General features: G+C 43.7%; 1 protein-coding gene across 2 annotated transcripts; it reads left to right on the top strand.

The window, feature by feature from the left end:
• The first annotated feature begins 2,621 nt into the window (after nt 1-2,621).
• Nucleotides 2,622-14,174, top strand: LOC308473363 (ankyrin repeat domain-containing protein 9-like). Of its 2 annotated transcripts, none has more exons than XM_080998798.1 (2): nt 2,622-4,484; nt 13,739-14,174. In XM_080998798.1, exons 1-2 carry the CDS (start codon nt 3,612-3,614, stop codon nt 13,772-13,774), a joined length of 909 nt encoding a protein of 302 aa, XP_080854924.1. In that variant the 5' UTR covers nt 2,622-3,611; the 3' UTR covers nt 13,775-14,174. The 2 variants fall into 2 exon arrangements, with proteins under 2 accessions (XP_080854924.1, XP_080854923.1); XM_080998797.1 differs by having other exon boundaries at nt 11,438-14,174.
• Nucleotides 14,175-22,301: the final 8,127 nt, after the last annotated feature.

Raw genomic sequence — 22,301 nt, 5'->3', positions numbered from 1 at the left:
CTTTTTTAAACCACCTCTGGTCAGAGAAGATATATCATCTCCATATAGGAGGACAGTGACATCTACATTTCTTGTGGCAAGTGTTTTTTTTTTTAATCATTTCAGTAACATTTTTAATCAAGATAAAAAGGTATAAAAAATTTCCCACAACCAACATACATAAAATACTATGTGACAAAGAAATTCCATTTTGGTTAAAGCCATTAATCTAATGGACAAATCCCAGGGAAATCAAACAGGGCTGAAGAGTGTAATCACAAAAAGCTGTGTACTTGGTTACAAATGTAGTGACAGCTCCACAGGTACATCTTCACTTCAATGTGTATTTGGGGCTCCACTAGCAGGATTTCCTACTACCTTCAATGCAGTGGGTAACGCTGTGAACAAAGCGTGTCCCCTCCACTGAAGGGCATGGGGAAGTCCTTGTGAAAGCTCCATGTGCGCATGGGAGGAACTGCTGAATTGGGATCCAAATGTCCATAAAACAGACATATAATTCCCCAAGCAATTTAGCCAGATGGTTAACATAAAGTGTTTGACTTCCTTCATAGTTTGGATTGGGGTAGTTAAAAGAGCATTCCTGCCTACTCTGATTTTAATAGGAGCATCTTGATAAAGACTTTGAAGAAGCATCAGCAGCTTTAGGGTCTATATCAAGGGGTTGCACTTTGGCCCACAGATGGTTTCTATCTATTGAATCAAAAGCTGATGATAGGTCAACAAACACCGCAAAGAACCTTGCATTGTTTTCAACAAATTTCTCAATGAGGCGGGACAAAAGTATAACAAAGGATCAATGGTGAAATAAGAATTCCTGGAACTGGCTTTCTTTCTGCATAGAACACAACTGGAGGAGATCCAGTCCTGCAGCTTATTAAGTAAAAACAAGTGGCATATATTTTAGAAGGATATCCAACAGGTCTGTAATTCTGGGGAAGAGAGGGGCTGCTCTTTTTCAAAAATAGGATAAACTACAGAGAGTTGGAATTAAGCCAATTGGATTGATCTCAGCAAATAATTTAGCAAGTACAGGAGCCCACCAGTTGGAGTGTGTTTTAAACAATTCTGGTTTTAGACCCTTTTCATATCCAGCTACCAAGAAACATCATTATGCATGAGTTATGAGAGAACCAGTGTGGTGTAGTGGTTAAGAGCGGTGGACTCGTAATCTGGGGAACCAGGTTTGCATCTCCGCTCCTCTACCTGCAGCTGCTGGGTGACCTTGGGCTAGTCACACTTCTCTGAAGTCTCTGAGCCCCACTCAGTTCACAGAGTGTTTGTCGTGGGGGAGGAAGGGAAAGCCGCTTTGAGACTCCTTCGGGTAGTGATAAAGCGGGATATCAAATCCAAACTCTTCTTATGGGTGGGTTAGCCACTTGGATCTCTGTTGATATTAGAGGCCCTGCATCTGCATTACCTGGCTCCTTTGTAGGGATGCTTTTCTTCCAGTCCCGATAGAACTCCCCATCCAGACACATTAACATGTTTTAATCTCTTTTACTGTTAATTTTAATATTTTAAAGCTGTTTGTATTGATAATTTTAATATTTCTTGTAATCCATTAGAAGTTTTACTAAAACCAAGTAGTATATAAATTTGTTAGATAAAAGTAAGATGTAAGTTTCCATATGATGTGAGCCCCGGGCTGACAACTTGTGCCACCATTTTTTAAAAATCTAGTAATAATAATAATAATTAATAATAAAATAATTTATACCCTCCCATCTGGCTAGGCTTCCCCAGCCACTCTGGGCGGCTTCCAACAAAATATTAAAAATGCATTAAAACATCATTCATTAAAAATTTCCCTAAACAGGGCTACCTTCAGATATCTTCTAAATGTCAGATAGTTGTTTATTTCTTTGACATCTGATAGGGGGGCGTTCCACAGGGCGGGCACCACTACCAAGAAGGCCCTCTCTGCCCAGTGACAAAGCTTCATGCTCCGGCACGGGTGTCAGAGAGCAGGTGGGGGCAGGGCTGGTGTGTGTCCTGGGGGGCGTGGCATGCCACCCACAGGGGCATGGCGTGCATCCTGGGGGTGTGGCGCCCAGTGCGGGCAGGGGGGGTTAGCTGCGATGGCACCCCACTGGGATCGCGCTGCTGGAGGCGGTGCGCTCCTCCTGCACTCCTCTTCCTCTGCCAGTGCCTCTGCCTGGTTCCCTGTAACCTCACTTCTTGCAGGGAGGGAGCTGCCAGAAGGCCCTCGCCGCTGGACCTCAGTGTCCGGGCAGAAGGATGGGGGTGGAGACCCTCCTTCAGGTATACTGGGCCAAGGCCTTTTAGGACTTTAAAGGTCAGCACCAACACTTGTGCTCAGAAATGTACTAGAAGCCAATGTAGGTCTTTCAAGACCAGTGTTATGTGGTCTTGGTGGCCGCTCCCAGTCACCAGTCTAGCTGCTGCATATTGGATTAGTTGTAGTTTCCAGGTCACCTTCAAAGGTAGCCCCAAATAGAGCATGCTGCAGTAGTCCAAGTGAGAGATAACTAGAGCATGCACCACTCTGGCGAGACAGTCTGTGAATAAGTAGGGTCTCAGCCTGCATACAATCTGCCAATCTACTAGCAAGTCAGATTCAAGATTCAAAGTCAATCTACTAGCAAGTCAGATTCAATTTACAAAGCCCTGAACAACTTAGGTCCAAACTGTCTTAGGAACCACCTGAAGCCTTATATCCCAGCTGTATCCCTGAGATCATCTGCAGGAGTGTTGTTGGTCGTCCTCCAAACTGGCGAGGTTCATTTGACAGCAGCAAGAAACTGAGCCTTTCGTTTTGTCAGCCCAGTTTTGTGGATTACTCTTTCATTAAAGATTTAGCAGGCGCATTCTGTTTTAATTTTTAAATGCCTGCTGAAAACTTTTCTATTCTGTCAGGTTTATGCAGGCAATTAAGAATACACATTTCCATAATAGCTGATTTCTGATTTTAATATTTTTGTTTTTTGTCGCATGGTTTTATGCATAACTGTTGTAACCCACAATGATAATTTTCAATAATACGGTATATACTTTTTAAAATATAAAATAACTATACTAGATTAATCCATTGAGGGACTGCATCTGTACGGAGAATGCGTATAAGTGACATCACACACACATGCCCCTACAGTTCTAGGAGCACATAAACATCAGGAGGCACACACACTCTGTTGCAATAGTTATTGTAGCTTTGATTGGGCCCTGACTGCAGGCAGAAAATTGCTCCTTTTGCAAAGCTAATTATAGTCCCCTGCAAATAGCTCTCTCTTCGGCTGTTAAATCACAGCTATCTGTATTCCATTAACCTGCGCCGAACAGAGAACCGACTGCATTTACTGCGTGCTTGCATGGCAATGGTTAACTGAGCTGGCGAGATTCTGCTTACCTCAACAAAACCAGCCGCAGTGAGAAAGGGAAAACAATGAATGGGTGGAGATGAACAGCCCGTCAGAGAAAGAGCTATGCATTCCGGCTAGTGCAGTCCAGGCTGCTGCAATGACAGTCTGAAGGTTGTAGCAGCCTCTGGAATCTGCATTCAAACTGAACATCAGCCTTCGCTTGCAAGTGGAACCCCCCCTCCTTTCCTTTTTGGCACAAAAGGACTTGTTCACCATTGGGACTTCCGAGACATGGCCAGTAACCAGGCCAGCTTACAGGATGACCAGAGCAGGCATTGCAAGTTCTTATCCTATATGTTTTACCAAGCTGTCAGAGATCACAAACCTGTCTGGATGCTGGAAGACATGAGGACTATGGAGTATTTCTACTGGGAAGAAAATGCCAGCCTGAGGACATATTCCCCTTCCGAAGCCCTGCTCTACGCCGTGGTGCACAACCACCTGCCTTATGCCCAGTACCTGCTGTCTCATTTTCCGGAGGAGGCTCTCAAAGTCCCCGGGGAACATTTCTGCTATTGCCCTTCCTCTGCTCCTCACTTGGCCATGGCTGTCACCTACGACAGGAGAGACATTCTGGGGCTGATCATCAGCATCTCCCACAAGCTGCCCAGCCTCAACTCCTACATCAACCGAACCGGCTGCTTCCACCTGGAAGATGGGAAGACCCCTCTGCATCTCGCCTGTGAGCTCCTGAGGTCAGAGACAGTTCTGATCCTCCTGGGGAACGGGGCCTCTCCCAGGATAGAGGACAGCAAAGGACTGACACCGCTGGACGTCATCTTGGAGCAGATGTGGGACTCGAAAGTCAACGTGGCGTCCAAAAAGCTCTGCCTCGATTACCTCTTGCTCTTCATGCCCAGCCCCCGGTTCAAGATGAGGAAGGTGCTGCAGGAGCACCCAGAGTACTGGGCAATTCTGCTAGGAGAGGACAAGTTCAATAGCCTGGTGGGGAACATGCCTGCATCTTTATACCTGCAAGCTATGCAAACCATCCTTCAGACTCTCCCACCCTCCCATTTCCCTAAAAGCATCCAGGAACTTCCTATACCTCAGGCATTAAAGCCCCTGCCTCGCTTCGGCAAGCAGCACCCAACAAAAAATATGGTAAATGTTTTTCCATGATGTTATGCTTTTTTTAAAAAATGTCACATTCAAATTGTGTAATTTGTTCAGGTGGGGTTTTCAAAGGTGCTTCAGGCTGCAAACCAAACCCCCAGCGCACTTCCACTTGAGCTAAATAGGACTACTCTCAAGTAAGTCACAGGAGGATTGCTGCCTTAGGGGGATTTGCTGCCCAGTTATTACTGAATTGGCATCGAAATCTGGGCTACTGTTTGATGCCGCTGAAAACCCCAGCCTTAGTATATGTTGTCAAATGAAATCTCTCTATTTTTTTCAGATTAGAAAACCCCTCCCATTCTGTGCATGTGAAAATATTACATTGAACTGAATGTACATTTTGCTCACTGAAATCAGTGTAGCAGCATTCCTGATTTATTGTTTGCATTTTATGTAAATTATCCAGGTTTTGCATTGTTGTTATTATTTAAAAGGCACTGTTTGCACAGGGCATTATATGGACCAGGGTTCCAATCCTGTACATTGCTTGATGCCTTAACTTCTATTAACATCACTGAGTTTTAAGGATCATAACTCTATGCAGGATTGCAGCCTACCAGATCACTGTGCTGTTAGGGGAGCGGGGGGGGGGGGGGTTAAAGCAGGAACTCTTTTTAAGTTTTCTCAAGTGCTGCATAATGAATCAGCAGTTATGATCATAAATGTCTTGGCCTTCAGTGCTCCTACAGTGGTGAGGAGTCCCTTTGGCTGCAGGATTCTGTTGTGTCACCTTAAAACATCGAGCCTTTCTAGCAAAAGCTAGGTAGGTTGGTAGTGTGATGGAAAGGACCCAATGAAACCTACATAGATGGAATTCCTTTTCAAAGCTGAGTGGTAGGGGAAAGACCAATTTCCACTGCACATCACAATGTGCCAGACATACCCTTACACTCCCCTTTCCTCTCTGCTCACAGTGTCACTGTAGTTTCAAGAGTGAGCATGCCTACAAAGGAAGATGTGGCATGGTCCTTAATGCTAGAGACCTACAGTGGCTGTTTGTATTTTTTTCACTGTAAGAAGCAATGTAATGATGCCCCCCCCTTCCCTGCAAGAAATGCAGTGCAATCCTTGCAGTTGCTGAGAACGAATGCTGGCGGCCTTCGCCTTCCAGATGTCTTGAGCTACATCTCCCATCAGTCCCAGCCAGTGTGAAGGCTTTTGACTTAGGAAAAAGGGACCCTGCCCACCTTAGAGGATGAGACCTTGTGAGTGAATGTATGAAGGTCACCATCATCAACCAAAGAGTTTGCCCTGTTTGCCTGTAGACAGGCTACTCCTGCCTCTCTGCTCATCCCAACTTATCTCCCCCACCCAACTATGACCACTGATGTAACCTGCCTAAATAACGACCCATCAGCATTCTTTCAAGGTGCACAATCTCTGCAGCTCCAGGTGCATGGTTTCTGTTTTTTGTTTGTTCATTCGTTCATTTTACCTCTGCCAGAAAGGATTGTGTTCCCTACATGCCCACGTTGTAGATGGGCAACACATGTTTGCTCCTCTGATTTTGGATCGCATGCTGTTTTCAACAAGGCAAGGACTGGCCAGAAGAACACTGATAGACAGGGATGGGCCTTGATGCTTTACTGGAAAGAGAAGAACGAGATGCTCTCTCTCCCTCCCCCCCCCCCCCACTGACAACCCCTGAATTCCACAAAGAAAAGCCAAGCAGACTGGCAGATGAACCTTACCTCAACACAGGTGCCAGGCGAGCAGCCTCCACTGCACTTGGAGACAGCAGGCTGGCTTAGGGGTTGCAGGGTGGGTTGTGTAGCTGCCGCTCCCCCCCCCCTCTGCCTGAGGCACCTGTCTCACTCCGCCTTATGGTGGGGCCAGTCCTGAGTGAGAGCCTGGCCCTAAGCATGTTTCCTGGGAAGCATCTCGTATGGAAATCGAGGGGAGCTGCTTCCTACTGAACAGGCTTAGAAGCAAGTTCTGAAACCCTGGACAGCCCCTGCCAGTCTGTGAGTACAGTGCTGAGCTCTATGGACCGAGTGGTCTGATTAAGCATCTGGCAGCTTCATACGATCCTTTGGAAACGGGGCTAAAGCATTTTTCTTAGGGCAACTTGGCTTGATAATAACCATTGCTCTGTAGAGAGCTGACCTGTTTTTCACAGATAGGTCCAAATTCCACGATAATGGGCAATGAGAAGCTGTCCCTTTAATGTAAATGCCTAAGAAGACTCAGAATTTGAAACAGTTGTGCAATTTCATCCTTGTGAACAAATGAGCAGGTCTTTGCTGTGTCTAGTGGATGCATAGGAGCTGGTGCCCTAGCATACGCCAGGCATATTGAGGATACTATCTCAGTCTTTGAAATTTACCTCTGCAACAAAATGTAAGCTATGTGTTCTAGCAGAGCCAGTGGGTTTGAACAGACCTACATGATTCGCAAGAATCTCCTATTACGTTCTGGTATTAGCGACTCCCCACAGGTACTTGACAAATCAGACCAAATGCCCCAATCTAGCCAAGCATTTTGTTCTCAAAGCCAGCCAAATGTCTATAGGAAGCCCGTCTAGAGGACATGAGCACAGCAGCACCTGCCCCCCCCCCCCAGCTCTGTGACATAATCCTGCAGCAAACTGAGAATTTGTGCCTGCTGAACTTCTGCCACATAGCTGTTAAGGGCGCAAGAGCGCCTTAAAAAACAAACAAACAAAAAACAGACAGTTTAGCATCCCTCTTCCTTTCCTTGATTAAATCCTCAGGACCCTCCCTTCAGCATTTTGAAGTTCACAGGGTTGCCTTAGCCTTACCCCACCTATGTGGGGACATAAAGGAGAGGCATCTAGGGAACTTTTGCAGTACATTTCTGATACAGCAAAACAGAACCAGTTTCTAGCCAACCAGCCACACAGACAACACAACTAAATGCCAGCCAGAGTAAATAATGTTTTAAATGACCTAGGCAACAAACGCACACACGTGTGTGTGTGTGTGTGTGTGTACACTTGAATCAAACAATGCTAAAATAATAATCAAATTGCAAATAAAGCCCACATCAATAAAGCTAACCATGTTGCAGCAGGCAATCTAATTAATCTCATTTTGGTGAAAAATGATAAGGGAAAATGTATCTGAGATATCCCCAAGCAATACTAGCAATTATCTTGCTTTATATTATATGCACCCTATCCTAGCAAACATTTCGAATGCAAGACCCTCTTTAATCTTTCAATCTATTGGAAAATGACACATCCTTTAAATTGTTGTCCCCCACGCCCCATATTGTATTAGCCGCAACAGACAAAACTTGGCAGCTATTCCCTGAACTGTGAAGGCTGTTCACTTTGCAGTCTTGTCGCTGCTCAGAGTTTCCTTCCTTCTTACAGAAGGGAGAATGATTAGGGTAGTATTATATGCTTGCTAAGACAGTCTCACAGAAGATTTAGAGGTGTGTCTAACCATATCTTTGCAGCAGCCTCCAAAGTCAGGCTAAGAACAAAGGAACCGCTATCCACTGTGATTGATCTACAGAACAACAGAGGGGTTGTTGGGACTGGACCCCAGCCTGCGCCAAAGAGACACCAGCTGTTGAAATCTGTGGGGAAAGGGCTGGGTCTGGTGTTGTTTTCATTCCTCTTGCAGCTGCAGCTTCTAATTTGGATGTCAGCAAAGATGGGAACAAGGATGGCACTCTTTAAGCAAGCGCTATTTAGGAATAATCCCACAAGGGAGATATCTGCAAACTGTTTCCGACCGGATAAAATCTCCCCGAATGAACTGAACCTTAAAAAATCCAATCCAAATTTAAACAGATTTAAAGGTCAAGGATGAAATTGAGGGAGGTTCAGGATGAAATCCATGTTCACTGATGGCCATTGATGAGAGGAGATAAAGCGTACTTTTAGACCAGGAAGAGAATGGAAGATTGCAGAGTTACAGAATAGAAGCCACTGTTTGCTTTCAGGCACAAGCCAGCAGCCTGTGAAAGCTGCACCAGAACTGGGCAGGGATCTCATTGGTGATAAAATTTGTAGGGGTTTGCTTTCTAGAGTGGACAGAGTGAAATGCCAGAACTTTAGGGTTAGAATATTCTGGAAACCCTCCAATATTTCTCCGATGAAAATAGGGACATCATATTCAATAATAATATTTATATCTTGCCCATCTGACTGTGTTGCCCCAGCCACCCTGGGCAGCTCCCAACATATATAAAAACATAACAAAAATTTAAACATTGAAAAACCTCCCTATACAGGGTTGCCTTCAGAGGTCTTCTAAAGGTTGTATGGTTATTTATCTCCTTGGTTTGGGGGTCGCATAACTCCATACCCGCCAACATTTCTCCAGTGAAAATAGGGATGTCCTAAAGGAAAATCAGGACATTCTAGGATCAAATCAGAAACCAGGTCGGCTTATGTAAATCTGGGACTGTCCCTGGAAAATAGGGACACTTTGAGAGAATGGGTCGTTCATTATTACTCGTGAGATGAAACTGACATAAAATAACAGTACCAATTCATTTGAATCTCCACCCATCCCCAGAATCCAGTATGGGGTATCTAATGACCCTGTATCCCTGAGATCCCAAAAGAAAAATTCTAGCTAGCCCATGGCTAAGAAAAACCTCTTGGCAACTTGTTTTAATGGTACTCAGGGATTCTGCAGGTCCCTCTGCATCGTGGAAAAAATAATCCATTTTAAGGGCTACTACTTGATCGATTTCCTATGGGTCTTGCCAATGAGATTGCCAACTGATCAGGGGCAGAGGAAGGAGGGCTTTGTGCGTTTAATAGCAGCTTACTAAGTGCAGCATGACAGCAAACATCATTACCTAGTACCTGTACATTATGCTGTTGTTAAATGCACAGTTACAGTGCCTACTTTATAAACCATAGCTGGCTCTGAGCTCAGCTTTTTAAAAACTAAATTGCAGTTTTCTACAATGCATATTTTGCAAATGCACATATACTTGCTCTTATTAAGTAGGGTTGCCATGTTTCAAAAGCTAAAATCCCTGTTGAGCTGTTATTTAGGAAGACCCCAACATTTTTGATTTTTTATTTTTTTTAAGGAAGCCTCCCTGAAAAATAGTGATTTTTAAGCTTTTTGGAGCTGTTTCCACTGCTTTTTCCATTGTGCTTTTTCCGCTTTGGCAAAATTACCCCCGACATGATTTTTTCAGCCAAAAAACAGGACATGTCAGGAATATTTCTGATGTATGACAAGCCTGTATTAAGACATAGGAAGTAGCTTAGCATTTCCTTACTGTGGCACAGTTGCCCATTCTCCCACTACAAGGGCACGGGATAGGCTTTCAGTACGTATGACTTCCAGCCAACCTGTAAATGTTTTGCAAAACTGCCTGTTGTTATTGCTAACCCAACCCTTGCCCCTCAAGGTCTTTAAGCAGAGTCTGGCCAGCCATCTGCTAGGAATCCTGCATTGCAGCTCCTGCATGGAGCAGTCGGTTGGACTGGATGAGCCAAAGGTCACTTGCTGCAAGTCTGTAATTCTCTGTCACTTTTTATTAGAGCTGTGTACACAAATAGCCTGTCAACATTCTCCACCCTCAGTACAGAAACTGGAGGGAATCCAATTGAATTTCTGCAGGGGAAGGGCAAATCTTTCATCAATTTTTTCTCACATTTCACAGAGGCAGTAGCATAGCTCCCCCCCCCCCCGAGTTTTTCTTTCTTTCACAGCCACTGCAAGTCACAACAGCAGCAGCTGTGTTGACAGCCCAGCCACCATTTTGCATCCTCAACAATGCCCCTGGAACCGTGTGTGTGTGTGTGTGTGTGTTTTGGGGGGGTGACCACCACAAATATGATGGAGAATGTTGGGAGGAAAGTCTGCAAAACTGCCTCCTTTTCCTAAGGAAAAAAGCCATAGATTTTATTTTATTTTTACATGGAAAAAAAAGCCTGATGAGAAAATTTGGCTCAGCTCAGCATTGTACACAATGCTGCCATCATCAGCTTGACAAAAATCTGAAATATTGGTCCAAGGCATTTCCAAATGGCTGCTAGCCATGATAGCTATTTTCCACTATATGCCTCTGAATATCAGCTTCTGGGATATCAAAGATGGAGAGAGTGCTGCAGTGCTCAGGATTTGATTGTGGGCTTCCCATGGGTATCTGGTTAACCACTGTGAGAGCAGGATGCTAAACTAGATGGGGCTTTAGGCTCTTCTTATGTTCTTACATCAGACCACTGGTCTATTTTGGCTCATTATTTCTGAATCTTTGCTGCATATCATGCATTAATGGGTGGTGATACCATTAGGGTTACATCTGCTTCATTAGCAATCATAGGTATGGTTGCTGCACAACGTATGGTATACCTATACAACCAGATGGCTGCTGATACACTCTCCAACCGAAAACAAGGTAGGGAACAAGCTGCCTGCTCAGATGACTGCACCACAGTTTAAGCGGTGAGAATACAATGGTGTTCATGCTTCACTGGCACACCAGACTATGTATGAATGGAGTCATAGGAAAGTATTTTAACCTAATGCAGGGTTTGCCAACCTTGAATCTCCAGCTGTTTTTGGACTACAACTCCCATCATCCTTAGCTAGTAGAACCAGCGGTCAGGGATGATGGGAATTGTAGTCCAGAAATAGCTGGACACCCAAGTTTGGGAAACCCTGGCCTAATGCCTTGCAAGTCTTCTGTACCAGAATGTAGTCACTCTACAGCCAAGTCTACCTCAGGTCTATTGGCATTTAATTTGGTGAATGTTTCACTCAAGCAGGGGTGTAGTTATTCCAATGTTGTTGGACGCCATCGCCAATCATTCCCAGCCAGCATGGTCAGGAATCACGACTGCTGAGAGTTGTGGTCCAACAACACCTTGAGGGCCACAGGTTAGTCACCTCTGATTTAAAGCTTGCTCATCACAGACAGCTTTTATTAATAATAATAATAATAATAATAATAATAACCATTCCATCACCCTTTCCCATTATGATTTTCATGAGATGTTTCAGACTGCAACTCCCACCATCTGGCCATGGAGACAGGGGATGATGGGAATTGGAGCCCAAAGCATCTGGGAGGCACCTAGAGAAAGCAACCTTCAAGCCTTTCTGTCCATTTCTTTGGGCTTACCCAGAAGCGGGGAAGTCCATGCATTTGCATGGTGACAAATATTAATATAGTTTATTTTTATAACCAAACAGAATGAATGTCGACGGCAGATGTCCTGTGGCATATTGGACTCTTGAAATAATTCCAAGGGGAGGGAGAGGGAAGGGAGGAAGAATGTATTTGTATACATGAATAAGAAATCTCAATTTTTTAAATTTTATGTCAAGTCTATCAAACATTGCAAAAGACTGAACTGCTAGATTCCTCCAGAAAGAATTTGGGAATAATGCACATATGTTTTTCATCTGTGGCAGAGAGTCCTAAAATCTTCTGTCAGGATTTACTGCCGCAGTGACATCTCTCTTTCAGGATTCTATAACTAGGAAAATGGGGCACCTCTCCCAGAGAACTCGTTGCTCACCATTGTGTTAATATTGTAGGACCATGATTGTGCATTTGTCATGCTTACCTGAGGCATAATTGGTGCCCGCACTGGCAAAGTGTAGAGGCTGAGAGAAGGAGCTCTAGCCCAGGCAGCCGCTAGTTCAAGCCTTAACTCAGCCACTAGGTTGCTTTAGGCAAATAACCGTTTCCCTCAAATCTCACTACCACCCCCCACAGTCAGTAGTATGATATTAATAATACTAATTGACATTACAAGGCTATTGTAATGTTTGATGTTCCTGGCATTAAAATTTTGAACAGGAGTGGTTCAGAGCATGCTCAGAAGAATCTGTTGCTGCTTGGAAGCTGGAGAAATAGAGTTCCCAACCCAACCAAGATCAAGGGATTTAATTCTGCTTTTAAATTCTGAGCTAAAAGAAAAAAGAAAAAAGATCACATTAGAAGTGCACATTTAAATTTGGTTTTGAAATTTTTAAATTTTGCAAATTTGAAAGGAATGACTAGTGAAACTGGGAAAATTGCTGATTTTCATACATTTGCAATTCTTTGTTTCAGCTATACATTCTACCTTTCTGTATTCAGTATTTGCTTAAATAGGCACATGCTGCCATTTGCTGAATAACATGAAATCTTGATAAATCCATTTTACCACTTATCAAGTAAAGCCATATTTTGTAATTTAGACTCTGCCTCTCCCCCACCCCTTCAGTTTTACAATGGAAAAACCTTTTATCCATGTGATTGTACTTTTACCCTCTGCATGCTAAAAGACTAAGATTGTAGTATATATCGCAAAATTAAAAAAATGTGCTGATTATGCCGATTGCAAAATTATTTTATCAGATTGTAATGAACCATAATAAACCTCCAACGTAAATTGGATTAGTCTTTTTTATTGCCTGTTGAGTTGGTTGTGGGTTTTATTATCAGTTGGATTTAAAGTGCTGGGTTAATTGCTTTCCCCTTTGTTTTAAACTGCATATGTTCATTACCGGAAAAAACATATTTGAGTTTCGGAATTATTATTTTCACTCATACCATTAGAGATGAGTGCTCCAGTTTAACGTTTTTAGATCTCTGGGAAAACACGTTGTACTCCTCTGGAAGGGCTCAACGCCCAGAATCTCCAGGTACGGCTGTTAGTATATGTGGGCCTGGGGAGCCCACTCTGCACCCCGACTTTTTAGTGTGCAATAAACTAAGCTAGACAGACCAATGTAGGTCCAAGTAGGGTTGCCATCTCCCATCTGTAGTCTGAAGCAGTGTCCTAGAAAAAATTGGCAAAATGTCCAGGAAAAGCCGGATGTATGCCAAGCCATGCCAGCAGTGATGTTTTTGCTGATTTTCCTTAAAAAAAAAGTAGCTCCGGATTTTCACTTTTTGAAATATGGCAACCCTACATTTTGGAGCAAGAAGAAAAGATGCCTCCTCAAAAACGGGACATTGCCTGTCAAGGTGGAACAAGAAAATTGGGCCCAAGGATCTTTGCCATGGGCATGATTACCCTCAGCTTCCAATTGATTCGTTCCATTTTTTTTTAGCCCCATCTGTTTCCAAGGGGAGGTGAAGAAGAACGTGTGAAATCCTCTGCAAAACTGGAGAAAGGCAAACAGGGCAAATTTATACATGACATGGAGCACAGTTAAGGCCTTTATCTGTGGCATTTAAATAAGGGATGGTTGTAGAATTTGCCTCTGTTGTATTCCACCATAGACTTTGAGGTTCTGCTCTACTAGAAATGTTTTCTGGAGCAGAACTCAAATCTTTGGAACTTGTTTTCCTTCCAGTATATTTGCTACCAGGCTAGACCTATGAAGCCATGAATAACTTGGGACCCAGTTACCTGATACAACACCTCTGCCCACTTGCTGAGATCTCAGAACAAGCCACTGCCTATGGAACTCCACCTGGCAGCTACAAGTGAGTGGAGACTTTTCCATCATGGCTCCCACCACTGGGGGGAAAAAAAGGCAAATGACCTTGTTGAGTTTTCAGCACTTCGTATTCTGGTTCACTCAGGCTTTTGCTAGTCACTCATATCAGGCCATTGATAATTTTTCAGCTACTGTGATTTGATTTGATTTAGCTGCTGTGTTTTAATTATTTACTGTACATATTAAGTTTATATTGGACTTTTTATTGTATTGGTTCTTATGTGTTGTAAAACTGGCTTGGGATTTTTAATGAACAGCATTCATTTTAAATAAAGAAATAATAAATTTATTTCCGTAATTGCTCTTGACTTTCCAGTCCCTCTTCCATCCTGCACTGCACTGAGTTGAACACACTGGTTGGAAGAGAGGGAGAGCAAGGCAACTGTTGTATGCTCTGCATTTATTTTATTTTTACCAAACTCTGGAATTTTGTGTGTCTCTGTGTTTTTTAATTAAAAAACATTGAATACCAGGTGCAGCGCCAGTTCTGCCACTACCCCCAAATCCCAATCTCTAACTGAAATTCAGCTGGAAGGGAAACAAAGCAAGGCTGTAATCTCAGATCAATTACAGAACAGAACTGAGGAAATCCTCTTATCCCTTGTTTTTAATGCATTTGCCACATCTTTTGGGAATTACTTCTTGATCCACATGCTTAGGGTCACATTACACTTCCCCGTTCAAAAAATGCAAAATTATCCAGGGAATACACCGGTTAGCTTCACAGAAGAAAAACAGATTCACTCTCAAGAGGACAAAGATTTGTCTCAGGTCTCATAAACAGAATATTCAAAGCTTGTGCAATCTCCTCTTAGCCTAAGGCCTACTATGTGAAAATAATAAGAGCTGCCATAAGCTGTGGACATACTACACTTTGGAGTGCCTTCGCTGTGCTTCCTGACTCGGTCCACTCATTTATTAGATTTCTATGCTGTCTTTCTGCCAAGTGATTTACAATTCTGAAACACGAAAACAAACACATTATATAAAATGCAGAGGGACAGAGTCCTCTCAGGCCAGCTGGGAGCTGATGGTTAGTGTGCTCCCTGGCCCGGACTCCCTGACCTCTGCCTTCCCTGAGGGCAGCCCCAGAACTGACCCAACAGTTCTCACTGGCTATGGAAGGTTCTTCGTGAGCTGATGGGATGTTTGTTTCCTCTTGTCCATACAAAGCAAGACAAATGTGTACCAACACAAAGGTCTCCCTTTGGTGCAAAAATGAATGTTTAAAGCACAACAATGTCTCATCATTTGGCAGTGGGGATGATCTGAGACGCATGACCTGTGACCTGCTGCTCTGCCTTCAGATGACAATTCATGTCGGTGGTTCTGCCTTTCTACCCCTACATTCCTCTACTTCCTTTAGACACATGAGCAAACCAGCAGGCACAATTCTACATGTTTTCCTGAGCTCTATTCCATTAGTATTAGTAACTGTCAGTATTACACCTGGGCATTGGTAAGTCTTCCAGAACCGCTGTTTAGAGCTCTATTGTAAAATGTTGAGCCTCGTTTCTACCTGCTTACACCTGGGCATTATTCGGCATTTGCAGGTCTTCCAGCACTGCTGTTAAGAGCCCTGACGTGGGTGGCGCTGTGGGTTAAACCACAGAGCCCAGGACTTGCTGATCAGAAGGTCGGCAGTTCGAATCCCCACGACGGGGTGAGCTCCCGTTGCTTGGTCCCTGCTCCTGCCAACCTAGCAGTTTGAAAGCACATCAAAAGTGCAAGTAGATAAATAGGTACCGCTCTGGCGGGAAGGTAAACACCATTTCTGTGCGCTGCTCTGGTTCGCCAGAAGCGGCTTAGTCATGCTGGCCACATGACCCGGAAGCTGTACGCTGGCTCCCTCGGCCAATAAAGCGAGATGAGCGCCGCAACCCCAGAGTCGGTCACAACTGGACCTAATGGTCAGGGGTCCCTTTACCTTTACTAGTGTTGAGATTCACATTCCAATGCATCCTTTGGGCATGAAAAACAAGTACACGCAGGTGAGTTATGGACTAAACTGTTGCTGCTGCTGCTTCCCCTTCAGTTGATGAAGTCCGTGGGAGAGAGGCTATTGTTCAATTAAACGGGTTGGTGGGACATCCAGCCTCCATGTAAATTAAAGAAAAAAACTCAGTTACCTCCTCCCCACTCCCCCCCCCCGATATCATGGTGTTCACATCGTTCCTGCTTGGCTGGGGACATGCCATGAATAAGAAAGAAGAAGCTTCACTGCGTCTGTGTTGTTCTTGTTTTGAATGGCGCAGGAGCAACTGCAGAATGGAGGAATAATAGTGGTAAAAACAGATGTGGGCTGCCCTTCTCCCTGAAAAAGTCCACAAACAAAAATGTGCTCTTTAGCAGGGATGGTATGTCTATGACTCCTCCAAAACTGCTAGTCCCTTCCCACCAGTACAGCTTCTTCTGATGAATTAGGAGCAGAGCTTAGATGCCACACTTAGCTTAATGTCTCCTATAAACGGGGAAATTGGAGTTCATAGTCATGGTTCATTATCATACCCACTGTCTTATAGTGCCTATCCTAAATTTGCGATAGGATCAAATAACAATAGATAAAACCCCAGAGTTTACAAATGTATCCTTGTCACCAAACTTGCACCCTGTGCATAACTGTGGATTAAGTTCTAGAATACAGTGGTACCTCGGGTTAAGTACTTAATTCGTTCCGGAGGTCCGTTCTTAACCTGAAGCACCACTTTAGCTAATGGGGCCTCCTGCTGCTGCCGCGCCACTGGAGCATGATTTCTGTTCTCATCCTGAAGCAAAGTTCTTAACCCGAGGTAATATTTCTGGCATAACAAAATCTATAACCTGAAGCGTATGTATCCTGAAACGTATGTAACCCAAGGTACCACTGTATAGACAATAATGGAAGCTTTTTATTTTTCGGAGTAAGATCACCCCTCCAAGTTTTAGTGTAATGGCACAGAGAAAGCATGAGAGAGACTGGATGGGGAGGCTAGTAAACTAGCAACCCTGGCTCCCAATATGCACTGTGCCACTCGCCCTTTGCCATGTTTAACACGTCTATGAATGAAATGGGCAAAAATAGGAAGCCACCTCTGTACACCAATATGTATCTATATATCCTCTGTATATCAGCACACCAGCTTCCAGCTCCTCTCTTTTGGAAGAGTGAGAATTTTAGTTTTATTTTTTAAGAAGTAGATTTGTGGAAACAGTAACGGAGGAGAGGGGACTAAAGAACAACGTTGCACACTAGTTCGAAAACATGCCTACCTGTGTGTATGGACAACACAGACAGCAGCTTCAGATGACATTACTGTGTGAATGTGTGCACAACCGCAAACCACTGTGTATAAAAGCACACTGGAGGGGAATGCCCCCCCCCTTTTCAAAACCCTAATTGTGCCCACAGTCTTTGTAACAATTGACATCCGGAATCCAGTACTTGTGACAATTACAGATCCATGCTCCTCGCAGCAAACAACAGTGAGTTTCCATAAAGAATGAGAGAGGCAGCAGGGAAGAAAGTGATGCCCTTTTGTGAGTCTCTTACTTGGGTAGCTGTGTCCTTCATCTTGCTTCATGGCGCAAAAATAAAGGAAGGATCAACAGGAAGATGGGTTATACTTTAACCACTAGATGTCACCCTTGTTCTAAACTTAGGCAGATTTATTTTGGGGGGAAACCTACTTCCATAATACCCAACGCAGCCATCCCCAATATATGCACTGAAATTGGTACTTGAGGAACTTTCTAAGTTACCTTTTCTGTACTGGCAACTGGGTATTATTGCCTGTTCTAGAATTCGTAATGTGAGAATGAAAGCCAATTCCGACACCATCTCAGATGCAAGTCCCCATCACATCATTTCCTGTGTTATGGAATGGAAATATTAAGACGATGCTATTTAATTACTTGCTAATTTCAGTGGCCAACACACAACTAAGAACTTGAGACTGGCAGCCCATACAACAATATAATAAAATGCTATCCTTTTAATGAGTCAGAGTCAGCCCTAAATATTCAGCATGGGTGAGGTGGTATAACTCAGAAAGTAGATTCTGACGCACCATTTGGGGAAACATATTTGCCTTATTTTGATACCATTTAAATTTAAGGTGGTTTTGTTGAGCATTGCTTAGTTGGAAAAAGGCTATTATTTGAGATAGCAAATATATATCAGTCCTTGAGGTTGAAAATCTAAATGGGGCCCCACATGTAAAAGAAACAAAGTCATTCCTATTATACCTGCAGCACCATTTAGATTTTCAGACTCAAGGACTGAAACATCATGGCTATCTTAGATAATACCCTTTCCCCAAATTATCACCACCAGACAAAACAGGCTTAAATGCAAGGTGTAGAAAAGCTTTCTTGAACTTTTAGGGTAAGAGAACTTTTTAAAGTGGGGAGGGCAAAACCTTCCAATTATTACATTTCTGTCTTGTCTTCAAGATGGCATGCCGACGGCCCCCTTGTAGTCTCTTTGACAGGCACAGGGTTGCTGCATCAAAGGGCTCCAGGAAATGCCCTGGGCCCAAGCATGAAAATTCAAGGGGACATTCTCAGAGTCTTATGTGAAGGAACAATTGTTAAGGCAATACTATCACATCACTTAGCTTCGATATAGGGCATTTCAGGATTCAATATATGGAAGCAATATATGTATGTTCAGCAATATATGGAAGGCCAAAGGTTCACCACGCCCAGTGCCATTTTTAAGAAAAAGACATGCCAGAATTCACCATGAATGCCTCCCTTGTTCTCTTATAATGCCAATGGCCCTCACCTGAGAGGTGCTGGAACTGAATCCCGGTGAGTTCTGGCTGATAAACAGTCCTGCCACACCTGTTTTACAGCAAGGAGGGAGAACTCCAGCTCCCATCAGCCCTAGCCAATAGTCAATGAAATGTCCGGAGGGCCAGTTTTCCCACTCCTGCCTTACAATCCCTGTGGAACATACACCTGTGTTACCCTTTTACCTACTACACCGATATTGCAGGTGTGCTCGCTCCAGGAGAATAGCCAAGGATCTGCCCTCTCCACTCCTGGCAACATCTTAACTGGCTGCCTGAAGCCCCATTCAGGCATTTTGGCAGAGTCCGGACCACAAAGACAACAATCCAAGGTCTTAGTGCTGGCCTTCAAACCTCTACACGGCTTGGGACACCTGAATACTTGAATGAATGTTTCCACATTAAACTACCCATTCACTGAGGTCCACAACTGAAGCCTTCCTCTGGATTTCCTCACCATGTGAGACAGGGGCTGGAGTGAGGGTCTTTTCAGTGGTGGCGCCCCATTTGTGGAATTCCCTCCCTAGAAAGAATCTCCTGACACCCATTGGCTACCAGTTTGTCAGCAGGCAGGGACTTCGATATCCTTCCAGCCTTTTTAAGTTTTTGAGCTGTGAGCTTTAGTTGTTTTAATCTCCTGGTTTCGCTTGCTGGCCTCATTGTGTGAGCGTGCTTTGAGCCATCTGTTTTTATCCTGTTTTATATAATTTTGTATTGTTGGTAACTGCATTGGGAACCAATTGGTTGGAGGGTGGTTTACAAATTGATTAAAGCAAGCAAGCAAGCAAACAAACAAACAAACCCCAGAATGAATAAATGCAGCTTGAATTCACAGAGGCTCTGTGCAAAGGACCTGATCAGTACATGGTGGGTCCAGGGAAGCCATTTCCCCTCCCCTTCCATGTATTCATTCTCCTCTCATCATTTGCTGTTCACACAGGGCTAGCATTGTGTCAGAGCCACTGAGATGCATTTCTTTCCTCCATCGCAGGCATGCAATAGTCAGTTCCTCCCTTGACAGCACACGCCACTAATCACAGGCATCTGACTCTGATAATACAAAAGGAGAAGATAATTTCTTTTCTCTTTGTGTGTGTATATATGCGAGTGAGTGAAAAGGTCAAGGATAATGAAAGCTGCTAATTAGAAAGCATCTGGCTATTCAGACCAGCCACTTCCCTAATGCATACAATACTTTTAATGATGCTCTTGTTCAACAGTACTTAGCCAATTTTCTATAATGCAATAATAAGTCTGATGCTTCCTTGCCAAGTCATAGCAGATGTTTGGAGTTTTGCTGATCGGCTTCCCCGCAGAAGGAAAAAAACTCACAGTCACCTTGATTCAGAGTTCATTCGAAGTGCAGTCGAGTTGCATTACTTACATCTATAGGGCATCATTTCCTCAAATGTGGTGCCCCAAGTGAAAGGGAGTGCAGTCAATGAGGTCTTATCTTGAGTTGAATATAGCCTCTCTGTGTCTCAGGGGATGCTTTCGCATATAGTCTGGACATTTCAGCTGCTCCAGGTAGGGAACTTCAGGCACGGGGACTTCACGTTCTACCTGGCCCTGGGAACTCTTCCCAGACCATGCTGACTCATTGTTACTATTTTTTAAAATTAGTTTTATTAAATTTCTATTCAATCCTTGCTCCCAAAGGAGCTCAGGGTGCCCACTGAGGGAGCGGGGGATGACTACTGTGGGAGGGGAAATGGAGTATCCTGAAAGAAAGCAAGGCTAAATCCAATGCTGGTGCTGATAATGCCAAGCTTGCAGGTTCGATCCTCATATGGGGCAGCTGCATATTCCTGTATTGCAGGGGGTTATTATTATTATTATCATTATGCCACCCTTCTAGCTGGGTATCCACAGCCACTCTGGGCGGCTTGCAGCATATAATAAAGCACAAAAAACTTTCTGAAATGGAGCTGCCTTCATATGTCTTCTAAAAGTTGCATAGTTCTTTGTCTCCTTGACATATGAAGGGAGGGTGTTCCACAGGGAGGGCGCCACTACCGAGAAGGCTCTCTGCCTGGTTCCCTGTAACTTCGCTTCTCACAGTGAGGGAACCAGCAGAAGACCCTCAGAGGAGGACCCCAGTGTCTAGCCTGAGTGATGGTGGTGGAGACGCTCCTTCGGGTATACTTCAGGGCTTGGATTAAATGGTCCTCCAGGTCCCTTCCAACTCTACAATTCTATGAATCCTGAAAAGCAGCACTCCACATTGGAACATTTTGTTGCAGATCCCTCCTTAATGATCACCTCTTAAAATTTCCCCAAGCTCCTAGAAGTTCCTATTTGTCCTGTGCACAAGAGAGCTCTTTTATTCTGGTTTCTTCTTCCCATTGCACTGCTGCCAGCAGCCTTTCATTCACTGAATTACAGATGGCATTGGCTATAAGTCCTGCTCCCACTGAGGCTGTGAACTTCCAGACTGTGAGCAACTAGGAGTTGTTTCTCGTTCTGTAGCTCCATATCGTTGCTGAGGTTAAGTATCCAACTGGTATGTCGATGCTTCAGTGAGTATACTTATTGTTAAGTTGTGGGCGAACATATCAGACGACACAGCGATTCTTCCAAAGCAGCTCTTTATTTGTAAGCTGGAACAGAACTGAACTGAGGAGCTCAGTCAGCCTGCTTATATAGAGCTCCACTAGAATGCAACAATAACCATTTTCTGTAACTAGCCAATCACTAAGCGTCACTTTCGATCCTTCATTTGCATACAAACTATCCAATCACTGAACGTCACTTTCGATCCTTCATTTGCATAACTATCTACAGTATCCCCCTGCTGGCCCAGGGTGAGAACTTCAGTACATAACACTTATACATACCTCCAGTTTTATAGCTTAATATCCTCCAAGTACTTATATACCTTTATATAGGTATACAAGATCCTTCAGAGTCTCCCTGCACTATGAACTGAGGCATATAAGCATGGCCAGAGAGAGGGAATTTTCAGTAGTGGCACCCCAGTTATGGGACAGGCTCCCCATAACTTGGCCATCTTGTGCCATGTTTGCAGTACTTTCAGCACCAAGTGAAGACCAGGGCTTTTAAATAATTCATGTAATCTGGGATTCTCTGTTTCGAATTTCTATTTTAACTTTCAGTGTGGGAGTTGTATTTTTGTTGCATTGCTTTTGATGTTATGGTTTTGCTTCCCAGACAAATTTATGTTATGGTGTGGCACACAAATGCCATAAACAAAATACAATAAAATCTATAAATAAGTTAATTGGGCACAGTCCACCAAGCTCTGCATGTGGACACCCCTCTGGACCTCATTCATTTCCAGAATGTTTGCAAGAAATCATCACACAGGGGACGGTTGGTATTTCTAAACTGGCTGATTTCTGTGAGATTTGTTCTTTATCTTAGCTTCTTTAAAAGAAAAGCAATTGTTCAAAATATAATAGAATCAAGGGAATAAACAGATTCTCAGCAGCACTGAACTTTTTTTTTTTTGAACAGAGTTTCTAAAGCACTCAAATCCATATTCATATCTGGAAGAAATCTCAGAGTTGCATCAGATTTTGAAGGATGTCTCCCAGATGGCTCTTACGGATTCTTGTTTTTCACTGTACATAAAACATATTTTCCTTGCAGCACAGTTTTCTATCAGCAACATTCCAACAACC

This window comes from Podarcis pityusensis (genome assembly GCF_964106645.2).
Source record: "Podarcis pityusensis genome assembly, chromosome: 3".
Taxonomy (NCBI): Eukaryota; Metazoa; Chordata; class Lepidosauria; order Squamata; family Lacertidae; genus Podarcis; species Podarcis pityusensis.
Note: the sequence above shows the minus strand (reverse complement) of the source record. Positions and strands in the feature narration are given on the sequence as shown.